The sequence below is a fragment of the Puntigrus tetrazona genome, chromosome 6 (assembly GCF_018831695.1).
Source record: "Puntigrus tetrazona isolate hp1 chromosome 6, ASM1883169v1, whole genome shotgun sequence".
Taxonomy (NCBI): Eukaryota; Metazoa; Chordata; class Actinopteri; order Cypriniformes; family Cyprinidae; genus Puntigrus; species Puntigrus tetrazona.
Window position 1 is genome coordinate 8,024,812 of NC_056704.1, and position 20,043 is coordinate 8,044,854.

The 20,043-nt window shown below is 36.6% G+C and overlaps 1 protein-coding gene across 1 annotated transcript in view; it reads left to right on the forward strand.

The window, feature by feature from the left end:
• The window catches only part of spega (striated muscle enriched protein kinase a), a 32,515-nt gene that overhangs the window by 6,918 nt on the left and 5,554 nt on the right, over positions 1-20,043 (forward strand). The window contains 28 exon segments of the mRNA XM_043241775.1: positions 3,558-3,662; positions 3,950-4,064; positions 4,775-5,970; positions 7,304-7,426; positions 10,894-11,154; positions 11,325-11,483; positions 11,617-11,806; positions 11,889-12,118; positions 12,274-12,351; positions 12,354-12,392; positions 12,475-12,579; positions 13,103-13,309; positions 13,610-13,733; positions 13,809-13,981; positions 15,796-15,908; positions 16,009-16,177; positions 16,333-16,438; positions 16,540-16,737; positions 16,825-16,882; positions 17,017-17,094; positions 17,198-17,307; positions 17,309-17,368; positions 17,456-17,482; positions 17,780-17,932; positions 18,018-18,060; positions 18,276-18,344; positions 18,459-19,743; positions 19,746-20,041. Of these exon segments, the coding sequence (XP_043097710.1) occupies positions 3,558-3,662; positions 3,950-4,064; positions 4,775-5,970; positions 7,304-7,426; positions 10,894-11,154; positions 11,325-11,483; positions 11,617-11,806; positions 11,889-12,118; positions 12,274-12,351; positions 12,354-12,392; positions 12,475-12,579; positions 13,103-13,309; positions 13,610-13,733; positions 13,809-13,981; positions 15,796-15,908; positions 16,009-16,177; positions 16,333-16,438; positions 16,540-16,737; positions 16,825-16,882; positions 17,017-17,094; positions 17,198-17,307; positions 17,309-17,368; positions 17,456-17,482; positions 17,780-17,932; positions 18,018-18,060; positions 18,276-18,344; positions 18,459-19,743; positions 19,746-20,041 (5,870 nt within the window).

Genomic DNA, 20,043 nt, shown 5'->3' on the forward strand with positions numbered 1-20,043 from the left:
GTAGCAATTCAGCAGGGGCAGTGTAGCAGATCTATTTTGCCAAGACCAAATACATTAACATTATCATATTCGTCACCATGCTAAAATATTCAGTGGTTATTGATGAACTGCTTAGACTAGTCTTAAAAAAGTCATTTCTTCAAGACTAGTCACAATATTTTAATTCAATTTAACAGTGGTAAATTGGTCTAATTTGATCTAAGACTTTGCAGTTCCTAAGACACTGTCTTAACATAATTGCTATCTGGCTCCTAATTCCTCTGTAATTACAACATCAACTCCAGCAGGATTGGACTTGCTTCAGTTTTCCGGTGTTCTCTTCATGACTCCCCTGTGGATGCCTTGTGTCTTTATTGTGAGACATGTCATTATCATTTTACCTGCTTTATCATTGTGTCATTTTCTGCATTAATGTCAGTTAATGCCGTACAGATTCAATTACGAGTTAGGCCTATGCAAGAAATGTTAATCTATGACTATTAATTATTGTCTTTGTGGTTTCACTGGTTCCAGCTGAAAACCAAATGTAATTTTCCATGCAGTAGACAGAATAATAAAAAATAATGCATTTACAATTTTCATTGTGTACACTGAATGGAAGAATGCAAATAAGGCCATCATAGCAAAAGGGGGAAAAAGTTAATTCTCTGTGCCAGCTTTCCTCCTTTCCCATTCCAGCAGCAGCACCATGGGAGTAGCGTGACGTCACCGCAGCCTGACAGAATATATAATTAATGCTTTGCGCTGAGACCAATAGTCTCTCTCTCTTCACACCAGCACCACAGACAAAGGAAGAGATGAGAGAGAAAGAGAGATAGCACACTCAGGCAGCTGAAAATGTTGTTTTTGCTTTGACTGCACTAAGAGCTGCCTCTTTCATTAGCTGCTGCTTGTTTCTTTTCTTTTTTGTAGTCTTTTTAGTCCTCTACCACTCCCCCTTATTTTTTTTTTTTATCTCCAAAGGGGATTGGAATAATGCAAGTGGGTGTCTGTAAAAGACAGATTTTTCATCCCTTCTGTTGTGACTAGGACCGAGCTGACCTCCACCTCCTGCTGTGCCTTGGAATATCTTATCACTTGGATTTCAGTTTGTCATTTAAGAGCATTTGGAGGAGATCCAGGAGAGCTTGGATATTGTTGTTTACTCAAGGAGATTTTTTCCCCCCTGAATTCTCTTTTGTCACATGAGGATCATGATTGGATGCTTGTACTGTTTACATAGCTTTTTGCATAATTGTGGATTTTGGTACATTCTTTCTGAGGTAAAAGCTCTGACAGCGACATAACTGAGACTATTAGGATTGTACACAGGAGTCGATAATAACCAGGATTCAGTTTAGAAATAGACAGTGGGGTTCTCTGCAGAAACACGGGCAGGTAGCTCTGTTGTTTAGTCTGAAAGATAGATTAAGTTCATCTGAGGCCATGAAGAAAATCTGGTCAAAGAAAAGATTCCAGGTGAGTCGAATTATTCTATCCAGAATCATACACTTTACAAACTACAAAATTTGAATATTTCTTGAAATGTATTTTTCTTGGATGGGTATTCCCACTTATAATGTAGCAATGTAAAATAAGTAGTGTGGTTGTAATTTCTTCTTACCCGCTACCTTATGTCGGCTGTTTACAATAAAATGACTTTGAAACAAACAGAACCGATGTCACTTTATACAACACACACACACACACACACACACACACACACACACATATATATATATATATATATATATATATATATATATATATATATAATCAGTCATTTGCCTTTAAAATGGCCAATAAACAATTTCTTAGGCACTGTGACAACTACATTACCCAGTTGCCTTGGTAGCAACGTAGGAGTACATTTGAAACGCTGCAAGCCTGCAAGCATGAGAATTGACCAAGAAAGGAAAAAACATATTCATACAAGCATTGTATTTAGTTAATGCCTCGTGTCATCATTATATATTTATGTATATAGATCGTACACTGTTAAATGAAAGACAAATTTTTACATCATAACCCTATGGATGCAACAAACAGGCTAAAGAACCTATTTAACGTTTTCCAAAATTAACAGACAGGCTTCTGTGTATTTTTTGTCTTTCCAGAGAGCGGGGCATTCTAGCTGGACGTTTGGGAGATTCACTCATGGTGTGTTTTGCTTACGACAAAACTGTAAACCTATTTGTAGACAAAAAATAAAACAATGGAAGTGCGTGCGCAACTTTACGGAATAGATATGTTTTGCAGAATGATCGTGGCGTAGATGGTTAAGCGGGTTTAAAAATAGCAGCTAAGACAATACATTTATATCTGTAGGTTTTTAAATGATGACATCACAAATTGTTGGGTATTTGTAAGGAATGCTAAGCTGATCGAAGCTGTAAAGTAATACAATGTAGCCAGTAATTGTAGATGTGTGTGTGCGTGTGTGTGTTTGTGTGTGTCATGTATATGCTCCCACACAAGTGCATGTCTGCAGACATTGGTTTCTATAGTAACAGTCTTCTCTTGTCCACCTCTTGCTGCCGTTATGGAAGTGAAGTTTTTCGCTTGTGCAGGAAGCAAAGCAATGGTAATTGTTATCCATTCCTTACTTTATTGCTGGGTTCTTGGATGGATTTGCAACAATTATTATATGCATATTATAAACTTCAATTTTAAGCTACTTGTTATGAGAAAAGTAAGGCTTACACACAGCATGGTTTTCTTTCTTTCTTTCTTTCTTTCTTTCTTTCTTTCTTTCTTTCTTTCTTTCTTTCTTTCTTTCTTTCTTTCTATCTATTTTCAGTCAGTCTACTGGGAGATATTATTTAAAATGGTCATACCAGAAAAGTACTTTACAGTCTGAACGTACTTGTACTTTAAGTACAAACAATGTAGGCCTAATTAACTTTACAAACTATACATCATTAAAAGGAGATTTAAAGCTTAAATTTTGACCTTTTTTACTGTAAAAATATATTAGAGAGACTAACAAAAGGAAAAGGAACAATAGAAACATCATTCCTTTAGGGCTTTTAGTCCAGATTTTTGCACATGGAGAAATGTTGATGGAATTCTTACATGTTGATGGAATTTTTAAGCATTACAGAGTGCTAAACATTTAATATTTGTTTCATACATTTGCAAGCTGAAAGCCCCCACAAATGAGACTAACAGAAGTCCTACATCATACGACATTCCAGGAAATCCCTTTTAATATAGGGCTTTTTGTCTTTTTTCAGCATACAGAACATTTTAAACTTTTGATTCGTGCTAAAAAACAACAACAGCAAAAACAGATCACAGGAGTACCCCAAAGAAAACTAAACTTAGTTTAGAGAAAAAAACCTCTCATATACTGTATTGATTTGAACACATGCTAAGCTAACGTGCTAGCCCTTGTGCAGCTGTTAATATTTACATTTTATGATTAATTTAAAAAAATAAGTGTGTGTAAAATCATTGGAGTTTTTATTATTTAAAGAAGGAAATTTGATACCTTTTTTGTAGCTAGTTAATTAAGTCAATTTTATATAAAAAATCATACCAAAACATTTCAACATGTCTCGCCTCCTTTTTTTTAGACTCAAACAGTACAGAGGATGAAAGTGCAGAGCCTCAGGTCTCCATGGAGATGAAGGAACATTTCATGCCCCACCAGGGGGAAGCAATCTACAGTCAACCTACAGGTAAAAACATGATTTTTTTCCCACCTTCAGCAATATTCAGTTGTAGCATTTTTCTACATTCCACTTTCAGAATCATTCACCGCAAGATGAATTGAAAATGTCATTGATAATCCCCCCAACAATTCTCAGAATTCATCAAATGTATTAAAGTTAACCAAATCACCAAATTAACCAATTGAAAACAAAAATTCACACGTATACGAAGCTTAACATAATGAATATGATATGATAAATGTGATAATAAAAAAGCCATAATATTCCACTAACAGAATATTATGTATTCTCAGGAAGGGGGAGAGCAGTGCTTTCCCATATCCCAGGAGATGGTCCAGTAGTGGAGAGAGAGATACAAGCCCTGGGCTCTAGAGCTCCTGGTCTTCAGGATCCCTTGACACCTAGCAGGCAAGCAAATGCTGGGTGTGTTGAGAGCCCTCCAGTCAGACACCTGGGGATTGAAGCTCTTGTGCGGGCCTCACAAATAAGTGTGTACTACGTGGCGTTGGGGTCAGAGGAGAGTATGTCCTTAGCCAGTGACTACTATGGCAGTGTTTTGAGCCTCTATCGAAGAAGGACGTTTTCCATTTACAGTGTTCAAGAATGAGTGCTGGCACACTGAATATAAAAAGGCATAAAGTAACTTGAATTAAGTTGGCACAAAATAAATGCATTAAATTTAGATTACAGGTCTAAAGAAACTTAAACTTAAAAAAAAAAATGTTTTTGTTACCCTGTTCTTCATTTATTGTGAACTTTAATGTCAACCAGGTCATGTTATGTTTTTTTGTTTTTTTATTATTATTCCTACTTTCCTTTGACTCCTCTGGCATCATTTTTTGATATGGATTTTTTCTTACAAACCTTTTTGCATGCCTTTGTATGTGACGTTTGCATTCTTATGGCAGTCTAATTTAGATTTATTTATCTCCAACAATATTTTACATCTTTCAACAAGGTATGTTTTCCAATGCATGTTCTGTTGGATAACTATGTCTTACCATTCAGTTTTTTTTGCTCAAAAAATCACTAGTAACAAAAAATTCACCCATTTTGCCATTTTGTTGTTTTATTTTTTTGTCATAATGCAACATTTTCCAAAATCACCCTCATTTCAGGGACCAGTTGGACTTTATAAAAAGGGAAACATCTCCATTTGTCCAAACCCAGCCATTCCAAAATGCTCAAAGTCCCATTAACCTAAGTGATGTAGAGCCAACAACTGATCCAGCAACTGCCCACAATGTCACCAAAACAGCCATAAATGGAGCTGAGCTACCTGGTAAAATCTCAAGCTCAGCTCCATCTCAAAGCAGTGGTTCCCAAGATAAACCCTCCTTCCAAACTCCAAAAGCATCACAGGCAAGTTCCAAAATCTTAGACAAAGTGAGAGCTTTTGAGGAACAAAGACACAACAGTAACATACCAAAGGCATCTTCATCAAGACTTTCATGGGGCTTCAATCGAACATCATCCGAGGATAGTAGGAGTAAATCTGGAAAGCTCCAAGACAACCTAAAGAGTGATGTGGCACTCAAGAGGTCTTTCTTTAAGCAGAAAGCATCCTCTCTGGACGAACAGTCAACCTATGTACAGAAACATTTTCAGAGTAAACTCTCAGAAGAGCTTCATCGAATAAAAAAACTTGTCGGAAAGTCCAATATCAAGAAAGCCTTTTCTACGGAGCAGCTTACCCAGACTGACAAGCAGTCCACTGGAAACACTAATTCAGCTCCAGCCAAAGTAATTCAAAAGGTTGAAACCATTACTAATTCAAAGGATTTACCAGAATCAAAAGAAAGACCGTCAGCCGTGCCACAGGAGGAATTACCACAACTGCAGCAAAAGAAACTGGCAGATGAATCAAAACAACCTGAAAGGAAGTCACCTCCTGATAATACAGACAGCCAGTGGAAAAAACATTCTAAACCCAGCCGGCTGTTGGACAGACAAGCCATCAATGAAAAGGTCACTTTCAGCAAAATCCCAGGACAGTGTTCGCCAATGGTGCAAAGGACAAGTATGTGCAGCAAATTGCCAAAATCACCTGTGGAAATACCACCTGCTCAACCTATAATGCAAGGAGGTTTGGTGCAAGCACCCCAAAAACCTCCAAGGTTGTTTGGTTCAATTTCTGTGCTCCCAAAGTCATTTAAGGAAAGAGAAGAGAAAAATGACTCCTCATTTATACCTAAAATGACCATACCTACAATTCTGGTTGAAAATATGCCTGCGGATGAAGAGGCACATAAAGCAGAGGACGATCAAAAGGAAGTTAACAAACATGAAGGAAAAGTAATCAGAAGAAACAGAGGTAAAACTTTTTCCAAAAAGTCACTTTTCATATGATGCTATTTAAAAAATCATGTATTTGGTGTAAAGGAATATTTTGTCATGCTTTAATGTTCAAAAAACAAATAGGTTTGAAATAGTGTTCATTATTATAGTTCCTCTACGCCCTGCCTCTCTCAAACTTGTTGTTTCCTACAAAGACCCTCTTTCCGACAAGCACAGTCTGCTCTGATTGGTCAGCTGACACAGTCCATTGTGATTGGCCAAACACCACAAGCGCACATTGGAAATGAAACACCTCTTACCATAATTGTAAATATGAAGGCAATAATGTCATTAGTTTTACCACAGGTGTGAAAGGATAAGGAGTCTCGTGGCAGACAGAATATAGTATGCTCAACCAGTAAGTGTGAAACAGAGCACAGCGAATCTTTGTTTGTTATCTTCTCGAGTGGACTGGACAGAAACAATCGTAAAAAATGCTTGAGTTCGCACACTTATAAGAAAAGGTTCAATAAAACATTGTCTATTGTTGTTATAGGCGTGTCTAAAGTTTTATTGCAACTATGTCGTTTGTGAAATAATGTCTGTGTGCATCAGCTACATACCACAGAAAAAAAATGAAGTCGTATTACATGACCCCTTTAAAACCTACAGGGTTAAAAAGAAAGTAATAATGAAAAGTTCATTCGATTCATATTCATAATTTTTTTCTAATATATTTGAACAATCAACATAATTTGTGGCTGATTAGTGCTGATTACCACAAAATTAACTTTTGAATTTAAAAGCAAATGTGGCCAATTTTTGGAGGATTTAAAAGTAGGCACGTGCAGCTTACATTTTGACTTGATTATTCTGTTGTTCAACAAACATTTCACACTAAAATTGGGTTAGAATTATTTGTCTTGTGGCTGTATTCATTGGTGAATATTTGAAGGATTTTAATGTTGCGATTTCATCACTTTATTTTATGTTATGATTTATGTAACTTTCACTATACTCTCACTATAAGAGGCTTATTGTTGTGGTGGTGTTAGATGAGGAGAGACTGGTGGAAATTTTTCTGGTAATCAACAATTGCTGTCTTACCTATTGGTCTTAACTTGTACTGAGCACAAAATACTCCTTTAAAACTGAAGATGAGACATACTTTTGAAGCCTATTTTACTACATTACTAATAGAGCAATACATTCAAATTCTTTATTGTGTTTCCAGAATAATGTTCAAATATAGATCACTACTGTTATTTATAAGCAGAGACAGATGACTAGATATTTTGGTGTTGTAATGAGTTTATGATACAGTATTGTCTCTTGGTCTTTGTGTAACATCCGCTGCCTGATGCTTCTAGAAGACTCATCAAATGACCCAGCAGAGGGCCTTGTGTCGGAACCTCCACTTAAGAATTCAGCAGTAGATTCTGGATCAGTGGTGATGCTTCAGTGCGTCATCAAGGGAAAACCTGTTCCCAGAGGTAAGACATTTTAGACCTTAGCTACAGTATTATTTAAATGATCATATGATCATCCTCATGGCATCCTCTGACGTGGGACTAATACTAATACTAACAAAGAACAGTGGAGACACTTTCTAAAATTAACATGCGTTTTGATTCGTTTACTCAAGTTTTGTGGTCCAGGGTCACATATATCAGCAGTGTTTGGGAGGTTACTTTGGAAATGTAATAGGTTACACAATACAAGTTACACTTTTTAAAATGTAATAATGTAACAGATTACATTTGATTACTTTTGGATCGCTTTTCCAAATTTTTCATGTTTTCAACTGCTTATCATTTTCAGACTTGTTGAAAATAGCTATGTATGACAGGAAACACTGGAATCTAACAATTTCTAAAATAATTAAAAAAAACTTAAATCTTCAAAGTACAGCATAGCCACTGGGTAGTAACTAGTCTTTAATTAGTTACAGTTACTAAAATGTGTAATTAAATTATAGTTACTTATGAAAATGTTAAATATTACATAGGGGATTACATTTGGGGACACGGTTATCGTTGAATTGATTACAGAGACCGTCTCTGCATTTAATAACAAATTGTTATACTGTACAGTGCTTTGATGCAACCTGTGTCGTTAAAAGCGCTATATAAATAAAAATGATTGATTGATTGATTGATTGATTGATTGATTTTACACACATACAGCCCAATTTCCGCAATGCAGAAAACATCACACGTAGAATACAGTCATTAAAATGTAATTCCTATATCGCAGAATGTCACGGAATATACAACGTTTTGGATAAATAAATAATATTTAGGTCAGTACACCTGAATCAAAATTCAATACGGACTTGTGCCTGTGAATATTAAGCCGCAAAAAAAGACTAGGTAATTCTACACGTTCTGCCTGTCCCTGGCTATCCACATTCGGTCCACTGGCCTGTTTATATATAGGCTACTATTTAAAGCGATTCTGAATTTGCCATTATTAATCAATAATGAATCATTTTATAAAAGGTGTATGGGGAGCAAGGGCACACAACAACACAACCCTTAACAAAAAACAAACAATGATTTTGCTATAAGACAATGCTTAATACAAGGTACCCACAAATTAACAGTACAATTAGATTAGATCATTAAATAGTACTCTAACCTACTCTAACCAGGGTTTAGTCATGGACTTTGTAGTCCATGACTACATAATATTGTTTGAAGTGAAGACCCAAAAAACTCATTTCGGTGGGTAATTCTGTCAGCTCAGTAACCTATTTGATGGGTTTAACTTTTGAGACGCTTTCAGGAGAGTTGATATTAAATTTTATGCAGAATACGTGGAAATCTGCTCAGTTTGTAAGTAAATTGTGTAATCTAGAAGAGTTTCTTATTAGTAATATGATTATATAAATACATACATGCAGTGTCCTAAAAAAGTAAATTTTATGGATTTCTCTTAACCATCCTGATAGTGATACATTACAGTCCAGAGATCCTAAAGTTAGTGTTGAACTGTTTCCTAGTAAGTGTTTCCTTTTTAGGCTACAAAATACACAGCACATTTATAGTTCCTTCTTTGTTCCTTCATGTGATGGCAGCAGTGTTTAGTGAAGTAAGGTCATGGTTTTTAATTGGCTTGAAAATAAGATTTTAGACATATAAATCAGATTTTTGCTATATGCTAAGCAGTTCCCACTATAGCAAGTAACATAACTTGCAAAGCAACATAATTATAGCAGTCACATTTTGGAACACAACAACGTGTGAAATCAAGCTTTCTAGAAGTGTCTGTTCTCATACTTATGTTTCATGATTGCAGTGACGGAAAAAGACCTCAATGGCTTTTCTTGTGTTCCACAAATAAATGTCTTTCAGCTCGTCATTGCCTTTAGATATCGCTTGTACTGAGAAAACATAAGAGAGCAACATCAAGCATATGAAGTTAATGTCATAGGAAACCAGATACAAAGCATGATCAAAGTATCAGCAAATCCACAATGCTTTTTTCTCCAAAGAAAAACAAGAGAGTGGGCACGACGGCTGAAACAACACATTTTTTAGAGCATTGCCGTGACAAGTTTAACCTAGCAGCAATTCTGTGACACATTTTGACAAAGGAACGTTCCTGAAACTTTCTATTTAAACATTAAGCAATATTTGTTCTGTGCTGCGGAAAAACTTTGATTGGATCAGAGAGCGCAAGGTAAATCTGTTATCTCCCCAGCTGTGGTCAGTTAGAAATCTCATTCAGAGCCATCTGTGTTTATTTGTTCATTGGCCAAGATCCACTGCAGTTTGTCTATTTTGTTGCCAAGCATTACACTGCCATGACAACATTAATGTTAGGGGGGAAAAAACAAGTGCACTTAATGAACTGTGAAAGTCTGAGTGGGTGGAATGAAATTACTGACATTCAGTAACACAATGTGTTTTATTGTGCTGATGTTGATAGCATTTTTATGACATGGAATAATGGGTGCTTAAAGAAATAGTTTTTGTTAGTAAGGGAGAGACTAGATGTAACCAGGCAGCCCTTCACAACGATAATTTGAATGAAAGCTTAACTACGTCTGAAAGTACATAATACACATAAAGCAGTATGCTTTACATCTCATGATTTCGTATTTGGAAGCTCTGAATTGCAGGGTGAAAAAAAGTCTTAGCACCTCCTGCAAGTTAAGTCCTTGGATATATTCTATGCATTATTTGTAAAAACAAACAAACATTATACTTCAAAAATCTTTTTCTTCACTGAGAAGATCAATTCTCAAAAGTTAACAAATGAAGGGGGCTAAATGCTAACACATACCATGTCGTATGGTGCCACTATCAATTGCATTATAACTAAAAACTAATTAATGGTTGATTAGTGAAGTAATGGTATAACATAAAATGTGTGTTATGTTATATACTTTATGACAAATAAGCCTTTCTTTTCAATGCTGTATGTCTAGTTACAATTGTGGAGGACCAACAAATGGAAAAAAAAATCAACATCTTTTGTTGATCACAGTTTAAATAATATTTCAGTTAAAATAATGCTAATATTGATTATAATGATGATATCAATGATAATATAATGATAATATGAAGCATTTATAAAAGCACACAGTATTAATAATAGCAAGTTTTTCAGTGATGAAGGTCATCAAACAACTCTTTCTCCCATTAAATATTAGAAGGTTTTGCAGTGATTACATAAATACATATTTAAAGAATTATTAGCAATTTTGAGTCTTTTATTTTCAGAATGCTAGCATGGGCAAAAATTGCCTACATTTGATTAGAGAACAACAGAATCTCTTTATTTTGTATTTTTTAGGTTTAAATCAGTGTCTTTGACTTTGACTTAGCTTATTCATTGTTTAGCCTTTTTTATGCATATAAATAGCAATACTATACATGCAGATATTATGTTTCAAACAAAGGCATGAACTTTGGATGGAACAGATGACTTGTACCTGTTCTTTTCTGCCAAGCAGCTCCTGCTGAGTCATCTCTGATGATTACCAGACCTATGCAGGATGTGAAGGTCAAGGCAGGAGAGATAGCCTTATTTGAATGTTTCATAACTGGGCCACAGACTGTGGATGTTGACTGGCTGGCCAATGGGAAGCTGATACAGCCAGCGCTTTTTGATTGTAAGATGCAATTTGATGGACACAGATGTCGTCTTCTTCTCAAATCTGCACACGAAGACGACAGCGGAAGCTATTCTTGCAAAATAAGTTCAACAAAAGGTGGGGGTCATGAGAACAGTTCAAAATGAACATAAAATCTTGCATCATTTATGCATCAATATTAGGCTGCCTATTTAATTCTACATTATGTTAATCTTGCTTCAAAATGCTTATTTGCTTTCAATTAATTAATATTAACTGTGGTCCTTGTTCTTGTTTGTATGGCACAGAAGAGCTCATTTGCACAGCTAATCTTCTGGTGATTCCATCTAAGGAGCCACTATTTACACGGAAACTGGAGGCACTGGAGGCTACTGAGGGCCGTTCAGCACAATTTGACTGCAAAGTCAGTGGATCTCCCCCTCCTGAAGTCAACTGGACTCATTGTGGTAAGATTCATAATAATAATAATCATAATAATAAAGATCAGGTCTTTATTTTTCTATAATAACTTCTTTAAAACCATTTTTATGGAAAACAAGACATTTGTTAACACTGTTTCAACACTTTTTTGTGTCCTAGAACAACCTGTGGTGGAGAGTGATAACATTCACATTCTCAAAGTAAATGGGCATCACTCTCTGCTCATCACGCACGTTAACAAGGAGAGCGAGGGACTGTACACAGTATTTGCTCGAAATGTTCATGGAGAAGCAGAAAGCTCAGCTGAACTCTATGTACAGGAACCTCGACCATCCATATCTACTCACATGTAAGAAGAAAACCTTAACAATGTCTAATTAAACCACAAAATACTGTTACTATACCCCTTTGTTTTGTTTTTTAATCTTCAGGTCAAGGTTGGAGAAGATGCCGTCAATCCCAGAGGAGCCTGAGGTATTTGAAGGAGAGGTGGAACACAGGACAATGCCAGACTTTATTAAACCTCTCAGTGACCTTGAAGTGTTAGAAGGGAAAGAAGCAGTATTGAAGTGCAGAGTGACAGGCCTGCCATATCCCAAAATCATTTGGTACCACAACGGCATGAAGATAGAGAGCTCTGACGACAGAAAGATGATACAGCGTAAGCTCACAAAATATTGTCACAGCCATTTTAAAGGATGTCTATGGCACATCAGTTTAATAAGACTACATTGGCTTCTAATTGTGAGGTTCTTATAAATTTCCTTCTTTATTGTCTCACAAATACACGTTGTCTTCAATTATATCCTCTTCTAGACAGGGATGTTCACAGTCTGGTCGTTAATTCTGTGTGTCATGGCCACAGTGGTGTGTATAAATGTGTCATCTCCAATAAGGTGGAAAGGCTGTCTGCTATGCTCACTTATACGTTGCAGGTAAAACTATATTTTTTGTCATATATATTAGTATTGTGACATCCCATGTCTCCGTCTCCGTGACATTGTAGTTTCTTGACAGTTAGCCTTCCCGAGTCACCCAATGGTCCTCCAGTAATTGAATCTGTAACTGGGAGAACGGTCTCACTGAGCTGGAAAATACCAAACAACCTAGACCCATCCATAGGTAAATTTGCTGTTAATTTTAATTTCTTTTCATTTTTCATTTTATATAGAAAATTTGTCAAGGTCTGTAAATATGTATGATATGTATGTTTGTGCATTTCCGATGTTTAAAGCCATGTGCAGCAATGTAGCTATGGGATACAGTGTGTCAGATGGTTCAGGCTCAATTTCTCAGCTACAGTACTGTAGGTTTTTCATCCAAATGTAAGAAATTCAAAATATTATATTTAGTAGAAATTTTGATTACAAAATGGTGTAAATATATCACTTATGGTTAAAATTACCACAATTTTAGCTTAAGCTTAATACCACACAGCGTATCCCTAAAATTGAGGAAGTTCCAAAAAAGTCACATTTGTATCACTTATAGGAATATAGAAAAGATATATAAGCTTTATAACAAATTACATTTATAGGAATGCTGAAATATAATGATATTTTTAGAATTAATTTTTAGGTTTTTTTTATCTGTCGCATTCATATTTCCCTGCTCTCCCATTTTCCATATCTTTTGTTCATTTCAGATCCTTCTTCACTTATGTACATTGTTCAACAACAAGCTCTAGGCTCCACCCAGTGGACAGCCATTGCCTCCGACCTCAGAGACACCTCCTATACAGTCACCTCTCTTTCTAAAGGAGTGTGTTATTCCTTCAGAGTCCTTAGTACCACTGGAAAAGCATCCAGCAAACCCTCACAGCCCACTGACCTGGTCCAGCTCATTGACAGAGGTATTGAGAAGATTTGAATTGAATTATGTCTGTACCTAAGCAAACAAGTGTGGTGATATTACTTTCTGATGACATACTGATGATATACTCACTATATCCTTGTTGACACATCTTCTGCTGTTTTCCAATTTTCATAAATGCAGCTCTCAGAGCTATAGCCATACTTCAAAGTAAATCATCCAAGAAGGCCACACAAACCTTTTTCATTGTGAAATGCTGGCTGCGTCTTTGCTTGTTGTACGTACATTGCCTGTAGACTTGCTGAAATCATTTATTGAATTATTTTTTTTCATTTCACAGGACAGTATTTGAACAAAGCCCCAGTCATTCTGGACAAGCCTGATATTGTGTATGTGGTTGAGAATCAGCCTGTAACCGTCACAATAACCCTTAATCATGTCCAAGCAACAGGCACGTGGAAAAGGTTTGTGTTAATCGTAAATCAAACATTCCAACTGCAATATAAATTGTGACTATTAAGCAAGCCATTGTTTACCAGAAGGGGAGAGGTGCTTCTCAGCAAACCTGGTGCATTAGAGATGACCATGCCTGATGATGACCAGCATGCCCTACACATTGCCAAAGTTAAAAGCACAGATGTAGGTCAGCTGATCTTCATGATAAACAACCAGTATGGAAGTGACCTCTGTACTCTGCAGCTGGCAATGGCAGGTAAATGCCCTTTTTTCAGCCACTTATTTCTTGCCTCCAGTCTCAAAGACACCTCTACAGTCACCTCTCTTTCTAAAAGAGTGTTATTCCTTCAGAGTCCTTTATGTTACTGGAAAAGCATCCAGAAAACCCTCACAGTCCACTGACTCCACTGAGAAGAGAATTAAAAGTAATGTAAGTGGGAGAGAGAGATTATCTTACTCGGGTCTCCCAAATTGCAATCACCCTAACCACAATTTTATAGCTCTGACAAACATACAATGTTATACATCAAGACGTGAAGCATGTGGATCCATATGCAAGCATTTATTCAGGAACATGATCACAAGCACAGACAGGGTCGAATAATAATAAACTGGTGTGGCAAAGGTAAAACATAAGAATAAGAGTCAAATGACAGAAAATGGGCTCAACAAGAGGGGTAATTTGTAAACGTGAGCAGTAATCCAAATGAGGTGCAAACACACAGATTTATTTAGAGAAATCCCAGAACAAAACTAGACTTGACATCACTAAAACTTGACTTGAAAGGAAACCAAAGACTGAACAGGAACACAAGCTAACAGAGGAGTCGACTTCACAATGTTCAAGACTTACAATACACAATGAAGACTAGGTTCGCAATGGGAGATCTTATACAAAAACTAAAAGGGTCACAAACAACCGAAGAACAAACAGAGCCGAAAACCAAACGATTAAGCAATAAACCAATGAGAACAAGACATGATGCAATGGGGCAAAGGAAGCTAAACACTGATAGGAACCAAGACTAAATTTCTAAATAAAAGACATGAAAGTTGAGCATGAGAAAGACCTGGACATGACAGAATCAGCAAAACAAAGAGTAAATCCAAATACACAGGCAAGAATTAGCAACCAGAAAAACAGGAAACGCAATGAGACTTGACTAAGACTACAAACTAGAAACTAAGATATGCAAATGGCTCCATAAAGTGCTACCACTAGTAGAGTGATACAATACTCGGCAACGCGATAAGGATCTGACTGTGTTTATTTACTTTGTGTGATGTCCTTCAGGTGAGCGTGTAATTGGTGACCGTTGTGTTTGTGCAAGCAGTGCAGTGCATGATGGGGAATGTAGTCAGGGTGAAGTTCAAAAGACTGTGTGGTGCGAGTAAGCATAACAGGAGAGTGAGCTTTTTGACAAAAGTCCATGGACAGAATTCATGACACAATGTAATATTTGAAAATCTCCCTTTTTTCAGATGCTATTTTAATAAGTGCACACAATAATTAAAATAACAATGTAATTCCATTTTAGCATGTGTGTTTATTACTGTAGTTTCAAAAGTCAACAAATAAATAAATAATGCGTAAGTATTTTCTTTCTTCTTTAGATTACAAAATATTATTAGTAAAGAATCTGTTTTAGTCCATATGATTAAAGTACAAGTTCCAAAAAGGACATAAAGGTAGCATAAATGTTAATCCAAACAACCCTAATAGTTTAATCTGAAGTAATTTAGTATGCCAAGCAATAATCAAAACATTGATCAGTGACATTGATTTATTATTCAGTTCCAATAATATAACCTTTTGTGTGATGCTATTAGATTGTGGGATATAAAGGTAAGGTAAAGCAATATAATAAAGTCATTGGAGTTATGACACATCAGAAACATCAGTTACATCAAAACTCACATGTTCTTGTATGCCTTGTGACTTAAAACATGTGACCCAAGAACCAATAAAATATTTTTTTTTATATACATAAGTATTAATTGTCTGCATTGATCCTGCTCCAGTTGTTGCATTTTTAAACTGTTCTGCTGGGTTTGTTCTCTACATTTTAGTGGCCCCTTCATTTGAGACCATCATGGAGGACTTGGACGTGTGTGTAGGGGAAACATCTCGTTTTGCTGTGGTTATAGATGGGAAACCTGACCCTGATATCCTTTGGTACAAGGTCAGTTTGCACTTTTGATTACCATACCAACTGATAATTCACTGAACATTTTTTCTTCTGTCCTTAATGATTCCACTCATTTGTGCAATTTGACTTTCAGGATAATGTTCTTCTGGCAGAGAGCAGTCATTTTACCTTTGTGTATGATGACAGAGAATGCTCTCTTGTGGTTCTGAATGCTCAGCCTGAGGATGAAGGGGTCTACACCTGCACTGCAAAGAACCAGGCTGGCTCAGTGTCCTGTAAAGCTGAGCTTACTGTTCATACTGGTGAGTAATACAGATTAGCTGAATATGGCTTAGCCAGAAGCAAATGTAGAGAATAATTTACCCAGAAGAATCTAGCTATGTAAAAGTTAATAGGGTAATGTTATTTATTTGTATATGGAAAGTAAATGTGTGTGGGCGTACTTACAATTTCACAGCCAAAAATGTGGATGAGGAGGAAGAGCAGATGGAAGATGAAGGTGCAATTCTACGGAGGATGTGTAGAATGACTGATTACTATGACATACACAAAGAAATTGGCAGGTCAGACACCTTAACACACACTCCTGTTCATGCTTTCATTATTATTAAAAGTATTCTGTATATATTTAGATCTGACAAGTCTGTAATCTTCCTGCTCACAGAGGGACTTTTTCATACATCAAGCGGGTGACACAGAAAAATGGTCAAATATATGCAGCAAAATTCATTTCTTTGAGGGCACAGAGAAAAGCTTGCGCTCTGAGAGAGATGACCCTCCTATCAGAGTTAGACCATGAGAAGATCATCCACTTCTATGATGCCTTTGAAAAGAGACGTGTAGTGGTCATTATTACTGAACTGTATCCTTTCCCTCTGATTAAATATCCCTACTAAATCTGTTAAAAAAAGACATTTTCTTGCATTATTATCTTTAAATTATTGCAAAGGTGCCATGAGGAGCTTTTGGAAAGAATAACAAAAAGAACAACCATTTTAGAATCTGAGGTTGGTGTTTTAACTGTGCATTCGGTAACTTCTTTTTTAAAGGAAAAATTATTTGCTGCTTCATGATGTTAAAACAAAATCAGTGAATTACTGACAAATTAATATAATCCACAGAATTAATGTTCTGTTTGCAGGTTCGGTCAATCATACGGCAGCTACTTGAGGGTATCGATTATCTTCACCAAAATGACATAATTCACCTTGATTTAAAGGTCAACAGATAAAACTGTGCCATTTACTACATGCTTTACTAATCATTGCAAATGACTGTTTTTAACATTTCAGAGTTGACTAACTATACAGTATTTCTTTCAGCCTGAAAACATCCTCATGGCTGACCAAAAAAGTGATCACATTCGTATTTGTGATTTTGGCAATGCTTTGAAAGTCAAATCAAATGAAGAATTGTACTGCAAATATGGCACACGAATTTATTGCTCCTGAGATTGTAAACCAGTCACCCATCTCTAAATCTACAGATATTTGGTAAAAATCCATTACCACCCCCACCTTATTAACAGATCATTAAACTTTTATTCTCTCTATTTTCTAAAACTATCTTTCTCTCCACAGGCCAGTGGGTGTCATTACTTATTTATGGTATGTATATTTGTAGGTTACACGTTATTTCAATAGTCCAGTTTATACATTCTACTATGTTTTTTAATTACATGTTTTCTTCACATTAACTGTCATTAACGCAGTTAACTGTTTACTTAGGGTTAGTAGACCTGCAATGTTAGAAGACTTAATTACTTAATGTCAGTATAGCAGACCGTCTACAATTACTCTAATGACTGGTAGTAACCAACTGCAAAGTTATAGTTAGTATAATGACTAAAGTTGACTATAAACATAAAGTGTTACCAATTTCTACTTTTTTATTCATACTTGCAGCCTAACAGGAGTTTCTCCATTTGCTGGGGAAAATGATCGTGACACTTTGCTGAACATCAGGAACTATAATGTTGCCTTTGAGGAGAGCATGTTCAAAGACCTTTGCAGAGAAGCAAAAGGATTCATCATAAAGCTCCTTGTGGCAAGCAAATTGTAAGTGTTTATTGCGCCACAATCTTCTCTCTGCTTTGTCTTTGAGTTACGTGGTCTTAAATTTGTTAAATTATTTGTACTTTAGGAGACCTGATGCAACAGAATGTCTTCTTCATCCTTGGTTCAAGGTAAGATGGAATATCAAACGGGCTGCATGAATGATTAATGCAGTAAAAAAGCTCTGTTTATTTAATCACTTTTGGTAAATCACTTTGACACCTACAAAAGATGGTCTGGGTCACTGTATGTGTGAAAAATATTGCCATGCAACAGAAATATCACAGAGATGATGTTACTTTAAATATATTTTTAAAGCGCAGTAATCAACATGTTTTTCTTACAGTCACTGGTAAAGGGAAAGTGTATCAGCACAATATTACATAAGCAAGTGTTAGCCAGACGGAAATGGCAGGTAAGCAATTAAAAATCTGTATATTTATGATAAACCATTAAATATGCATTAATTCTACAATTATAAAAGAAATTACCATGATAATTTTGTAACTGTTTACTATGTCTGTTTCAGTGTTCACTCATTAGATACAAATCTAAAATGGTTATGAGATCCATATCAGAGTTGCTGGATGACTCTTCAAGCCACGTGTCCCTTGCTGTGCCCAGAAACCTTAAAGATGCTTCAACACCTCCATTGTCATCCTCCGATTCAGATGAGGACATTGATGAACTTCCTTTCATCCCTATGCCTCACACAATGATGTTTTCTGGTTCCCGGATGTCACTGACTGAGATCCATGAGGATGATGTTGATGTCATTAGAGGATCCAACGAGTCCTACCAAAAAAACATTAATAGGCCAGAGGACATCACAGAATGTCAGACAACTGTACAGAGTGATTTAGACCACCTGGTGATTGCAGAAAGAACTGTAAAAGGATCATTGCAAAGGGGTTCCAGTGTAGAAGCTGAACAGGTAGCAGGCAAATCCAGAAGAGCGCTAATGCGAAGAGGGAGTTCTGCTGATAGTGCTCTTCTTCTGCAGATCACACCTGAAGATGGTAATATGAACGACACTACAGAAGAAGGCCAAAAGCACATGAAAAAGGCAGTTTCCATGGAGCTCCCGCACAGGAGTAATAGTCCAAAGACAGGGAGGATGAGCAAGGAAGATTATGCTCTAAAATTAGATCTTATGCGGCAGAGGTTGCTAAGAGGAGGCACTGTTGACAAAAACATGAGTGGTCTTCGTGGCCCCCTGCTTGAGACACTGGGTGTTAGTAATGAGAGGCGGACTGCTTCTTTGGATCGCAACTTTAGACGTGCCAAGTTGAGTGCTTCAGAAGTTCCTCTGGCATCCTCCTTTGACAGTCCTGAGGATACTTGTCCAAATACTGCATTCAGGAAGAGGTCTTCTTCAAGGGCCGAAACCTCTGAGCCAATTTCACTACATAGGAGATCTGGAGCCCCATTGGAGATCCCTTCCATTTTTTCTGGGGACAATAAAACCCCTTCCATTGGGGACAATAACTTGTTGGAAGCCACGTCAGCCCTCTCAGAACAAACCAAGGATGATCCAAAGCCTGTGTTTCCTAGAGAAATGTCTTCCAAACCACCAACTCCGGACAAAGAAAATAAACAGGAAGAGAGAGAGGCCATTGACGCCTTCCAAATAATGAATACATCTCAGTCTGCATCTATATTAGATGACAATGATAAGAAGGTAGAGAAGATGGAAGAGCACATGTTCTCCGAAGATTGTGGGCCAGGAACGATAAATAAAAGTACTGAATCTTCTCTTGATATACTTCCACATGACATATCCTCAAATTATTCTAGTAAATTGCAGGTGAATGGCAAAAGGCATCATCTGCTAAGGTGTTACCCATCCCTATCTTGAAAATCTCAGAGCCGGATATTCAGCCTACCACTGGACATCCAGTTGTTTATGCTTCTGCTTCCTCTGCATATCACCCAACTCTTAGAACTGATATTAAAGATATTGGTTCAGAGGAAATTTTTGAGTCAAGGTTTAAAAAGAGGGAATCTTCTTTGACACAAGGCTTAAAACGACTGACGAGGACAAAGTCTGAAGAAAACTCACCTGTTCTCCCACGGAAATCAAATGAAGAGGTTTATCGACCGCCCTGTAGGTG